The 5,686-nt window shown below is 48.7% G+C and overlaps 1 protein-coding gene across 1 annotated transcript in view; it reads right to left on the bottom strand.

The window, feature by feature from the left end:
* Positions 1–209: 209 nt before the first annotated feature.
* The window catches only part of cfap61 (cilia and flagella associated protein 61), a gene marked incomplete in the record, with an annotated part of 30,206 nt that continues 24,729 nt past the window's right edge, over positions 210–5,686 (bottom strand). Inside the window, 9 exon segments of the mRNA XM_014017957.1 lie at positions 210–396; positions 628–745; positions 1,254–1,459; positions 1,529–1,611; positions 1,684–2,005; positions 3,808–4,100; positions 4,732–4,891; positions 5,126–5,294; positions 5,371–5,463. Of these exon segments, the coding sequence (XP_013873411.1) occupies positions 265–396; positions 628–745; positions 1,254–1,459; positions 1,529–1,611; positions 1,684–2,005; positions 3,808–4,100; positions 4,732–4,891; positions 5,126–5,294; positions 5,371–5,463 (1,576 nt within the window).

Genomic DNA, 5,686 nt, shown 5'->3' with positions numbered 1-5,686 from the left:
CACACACACACACACACACACACACACACACACACACACACACACACACACACACAGGTTGGTTTTTGTATCCTCATGGGGACACTTCAACCCTGACCTCACAGGTTCATACTGGTCTGGACTCCCTCCAGGACCAGGTGGTCTGGACTGAGTCCAGTGGTTCTGTAGAACCTTCGTGGAGTCTTTCAGCAACAGGAACCAGCAGTTTATTAATTTACTTTGAAAACTTTTATTTTTCATTTAAACAATTTTAAACAGAACTCTTTAGAACCGGCCAGCTGGGCCCAACATGGGCAGGAGGTTCTGGTTGTAGGTGAGGAACCTCACAGCGCTGCTCCTCACTGCTCCTCGGACCTCGGCCTCCTTCCTGCTCCCCTGAGGACGAAGCCCGTCCTCCTGCAGACACAGGACCAACAGGCCCGTCAGGTTCTACTGAGTCCAGTTAGAGGACCGAACCAGAACACACTCACACACACAGGTGGGGTTTTATATCCACATGGGGACATTTCAACATTCTACAGAACCTGGTTCTGGATCATATTTTATGTTTTTACATGTTTTTTATGTTGAAGTTTTGACACATTTTATAATTTTAAACAAACAAAAACCTAAAAATTTAATCCTGACCTGGATTATTGGATCAGAACCGACCTTGGGTTTAGAACAGCTGATCTGGTTCAGTTCCTTCTGGAAGTCTGGGAACCGGTCATGGAAAACCACCAGCAGAGAGCTCTGACTGAAGAACCTGAGGAACACAGAACTGTTCCAGTGAGACAGACCTGGTCCCTGTCTGGTCCTGGACCAGCAGAGAGTTGCTTTTTGTCTCTGTAAATGGTTCTGGTTCTGATTGGGTCCAGTAAAAAACTTCCAGTTCAAAGATTTCATTTTAGCTTCAAATAAAGTAAAACATTTTAATAAAATTTGAATAAACATCAATAAACACAAACATGTAATAATTATAGTTTATATCATGGTTATAAATACTACAACATGTACAGGTCTGGGATCAGATCCTGGTCCTACATGTACAGGTCTGGGATCAGATCCTGGTCCTACATGTACAGGTCTGGGATCAGAACCTGGTCCTACATGTAAAGGTCTGGGATCAGAACTTGGTCCTAAATGTACAGGTCTGGGATCAGATCCTGGTCCTAAATGTACAGGTCTGGGATCAGATCCTGGTCCTAAATGTACAGGTCTGGGATCAGATCCTGGTCCTACCTGTACAGGTCTGGGATTAAACCTGGTCCTACCTGTACAGGTCTGGAATCAGACCCTGGTGGTAGCGGTTCTGCAGCTGACCCAGCAGGTTCTGGTGCTGGCCGTACAGACTCAGGTAATTTGGGACAGGGATGGGCTTCAGGGACAGACAGGTGAGGGTCTCCACCAGCTCATGGTGGTCCAGATGCAGACTGAAGTAGTCCCCGGTCTCTGCTCGTCCCGTCACGATGTCTCCATCCTGAACAGGACGTTCTGGGTCAAAGTGGGTCATCGAAGAACAGACAGAACTAAAGATGCTGAAACTCACAGGCTGAGCACGAGGACTAGACCGGTCCGGTCCACCTGGTCCGGTCACATGCAGGTAGTGAAACCCTCCTGGAAGCTTTGCACCTGGAGAAAGACCAGAACCAGGTTCAGATCTGGTCTCCAGGGACTTCAGAACCACACAGGTCTGAAACAGACCTTGAACCTTGGGCCGGTCGTACAGTGGGATCAGGCGGTCTGGCTCAGGCTCATTCAGGGTCTCCAGCGTCGGATCATAGTGGGCCAGTAGCACGGCTGCCAGGTCCTGGCCCACTTCCTTGGAGCTGAAGTCTGCGTGGCTCCGCCCCTCTGAGTAGTAGCGGCAGGAGAACTTGGTAAGAGGTCCGGCTGCATAAATAAACGGGTCGCTGGTTCTGAAGGTGGAGTCTATGACGAGTCTGAAGTCAAAGGTCAGAGAGGACCTGCTGATGCTGTCAAAGACCTGGTGGTCCACTCCTTTATTGGACAGGTTGATGAAGACCTGAGGACAAAAACAAACCTGTTGTCTTTTTATTTACATCAAAACAAAAGAAAAGTTTAAATATATTTAAAAAATACTTCAGAGAAAAAAAAATAAAACTTTTATTCAAGTTTCTGTTTATTCCAAACTTTTACTTGCTGAGTAATTTACTGTGATTTGTTGGAAGCAACAAAGTGACCCGACCCGAAAGATGAACAGTGAAAAGGTGTTTGGTCCAAACTGAAAGCAGAACCAGCAAGTGATAGATTAAATCAGGGCTATTCAACTGGCGGCCCGTGGGCCACATCCGGACCGCGAGTGACCAAAGTTCGGCCCGCCAATTGGTTCATTCATCTCTTCAGCCCAAACCCCTGGTTTTCTACTTTAATTACTCTAAGTTCTTTTAGTTAAACATAGACATGTTTGGTATCTACAGAAACGTCAGAATCTTGGCTAGAAACTGGTGAAAACCTTTTCTATAAACACTCAAGACAGTTAAAACTACAAGCAGTTGAAGATAAAAAGATGAAAGTGAAAATAAAATTGGTTTAAAAATCTGGCAAGTCAGAGATGTCAAAGTATGTCTAATAAGAAGCATAATGTGTTCTTTTTGTTTTTTATAATGTGTAATTATCACTACTTTTATAGGGTTCTGTATGTTGTATTCATGATTAAATGCAGCAAAATAAACAAACTCAAACGTAACATGTCTTTGTAATACTTGGTTTATTTACATAATAACTTTAATTGTTGGATGTTCAGCCCCTCAGCTGTTGACCAGCAGTAACTGTGGCCCCCCAGAGCTATTTAGTTGAATAGGCCTGGATTAAATCAAACTGAAGAAAAAAAATTAAACAAACTCAGATTTTCTGCTGGTTCTGAAGAAGTTCTGGAACGTGCCAAGTAGGGGTCTCTGCAGAACGTGTTGTCCTGTGGGCGGAGATGTCCCTGCTCGTGATTGGCGGAGGTCTTGATGTGGGCGGAGATGGCCCGAGACGTGATTGGTCAGATTGACGGTGGGGTTTGAGGAGGCTGGAGGCAGCGGGGAGTAGCTTGGTCGAGTCGGGCCGGAAGTATGTTTTTTTTTAGATTAATTTCAGTCATAACTTGAGAAAGGAAAGTGCTAGCTGCACGAAATTTGAACGTCTTACATGTGAAAGGATGTGTAACAATATGGTTTGGTCAAAACATCCCTTTTCAGCCAGTAAAAAGATAGCTAAAAATCAATATTTTTTTTTAAGGCTGAAAAGGGATGTTTTGACCAAACCATATTGTTACACATCCTTTTCACATGTACGACGTTCAAATTTCGTGCAGCTAGGCACTTTCCTTTCTCAAGTTATGACTGAAATTAATCTAAAAAAACATACTTCCTGCCTGACTCTATCAAGTTACTCCCCGCTGCCTCCAGCCTCAAACCCCATCATCAATCCGACCAATCACGTCTCGGGCCATCTCCGCCCACATCAAGACCTCCGCCAATCACGAGCAGGGACGTGTCCGCCCATATCAAGACCTCCGCCAATCACATCTTGGACCATCTCCGCCCACATCAAGACCTCCTCCAATCATGAGCATGGACGTCTCCGCCCACAGGACAATATCTACTGCTGAGACCCCTTACTCGAACGTGTCAGGAACCTCTCTGTCCTGCTGATGTAGAACCTCCTGTACAGAACAGAACCACAGACAGGTTTCAGTTAGATGGACCAGAACCATTTTGGGTTAAATAAACAGCAGATATCCCAGCAGATAACCGGACCCTGCCCAGGCAGGATGGTGTTCTGATCCAGTTTGGACCCTCTGTCAGAACCAAGACTTACTCCACACTGCAGATGGACGGGCTCAGGGTCCCTGCTGAAGGACACAGATGTGATCGGGTCGGCACGCTGTCCTTCGTTGATCTGAGCCAGAACACAGTTCTGGTGGACCTGGACCCCTGCGCTCCTCATGGCTGCAGCCACAGCTCTCTCTACAGCCGGGTCCCTGAAGCAAGAAGGTCCAGGTTCTGATGGAGGCTGCACCACGTGGATCCGAGATCCACCAACACCGAGACGGAGCAGAGTCTCCACGCTGGAGAAGACGTCAACGCCGTGTCCAAAGATGACAGCGTTTTCTGGAGAGGACACACATCTGAGGACACACAGCTGAGGACACAGCTGAGGACACACTGCTGAGGACACACTGCTGAGGACAGACTGCTAAGGACACACTGCTGAGGACACACTGCTGAGGACAGACTGATGAGGACACACAGCTGAGGACACACAGCTGAGGACAGACTGCTGAGGACAGACTGATGAGGACACACAGCTGAGGACACACAGCTGAGGACAGACTGCTGAGGACACACAGATGAGGACACACTGCTGAGGACAGACTGCTGAGGACAGACTGATGAGGACACACAGCTGAGGACACACTGCTGAGGACACACAGATGAGGACACACAGCTGAGGACACACAGCTGAGGACAGACTGCTGAGGACACACAGATGAGGACACACTGCTGAGGACACACTGCTGAGGACACACAGCTGAGGACAGACTGCTGAGGACACACAGCTGAGGACACACAGCTGAGGACACACATCTGAGAACAGACAGCTGAGGACACACATCTGAGGACACACAGCTGAGGACACACAGATGAGGACACACTGCTGAGGACACACAGCTGAGGACACACAGCTGAGGACACACATCTGAGGACACACTGCTGAGGACACACAGATGAGGACTCTTACCGTCCCGGTCTACAAAGTTGTCACAGATCCAGTGATGGACCATCCTGCAGTCCTGAGGGTCGTTGAGGGTGAACAGGTTGGACGGGACCGGTCCAGTGTACCTGCAGTCTGGGTCCAGATCTGGTACCTGGGTACCAACCACACCAGTTGGACACGGGACCTACATGTCACAAGAAGGTCAAAGGACAGCTGAATCCACTCATTCATGTGGGAGTTTCTGACACCAGAACCAGTCCACCCTCATCAGGACTCAGGTAGACTTGGTTCTGACACCAGAACCGGTCCACCTTCATCAGGACTCAGGTAGACTTGGTTCTGACACCAGAACCGGTCCACCTTCATCAGGACTCAGGTAGACTTGGTTCTGACACCAGTAGTCCTACTTGAGTCTCACTCGGTACTGCAGACCCGTGCAGAGGATCAGATGGTCGTAGGGGACCTTGTCTCCAGTGGACAACAGGATGGATTTGGACTTGCGTCTGATTTGGACCATCTTCCCGGTCAGGACCCTGACGCAGGAGAGCAGGTGGGTCTGGGCCAGGTCCCGGCTGCTGTGGGCGTGGCTGCAGGAGGTCCAGAACACAGAACAGCTGAACAAATGTCTGTTGGGGTCTAAACGTTTCAGACGTTCTCAGTCACCTGGTGGACAGGAAGCCCACGTCCTCAGGGTCGTAGTCACCATGGAAACCATGAGTGGAAACAAGAACCAGGTTGGTGAACCTCAGGTGAGGGCTGCGAGGAGACAGAACCAGAACCAGAACCAGAACCATGACCCAACAGTGAGGGGAATTCAGCATTACACACAGTCTGGAGGAGGGGGGTTACATGTCTGGACAGGACTGATAAGAAGGTCTCAGCAGGTCCAGACTGACCCGCTTTACTCTCTGAATGTCCCCCCATCCGTCACACTGACACACACACACACACACACACACACACACACACACACACACAC

The sequence above is a fragment of the Austrofundulus limnaeus genome, unplaced genomic scaffold (genome assembly GCF_001266775.1).
Source record: "Austrofundulus limnaeus strain Quisiro unplaced genomic scaffold, Austrofundulus_limnaeus-1.0 Scaffold179, whole genome shotgun sequence".
Classification (NCBI taxonomy): domain Eukaryota; kingdom Metazoa; phylum Chordata; class Actinopteri; order Cyprinodontiformes; family Rivulidae; genus Austrofundulus; species Austrofundulus limnaeus.
The sequence above is the reverse complement of the archived record's forward strand: the minus strand, read 5'-3'. Positions and strand labels throughout refer to the sequence as shown.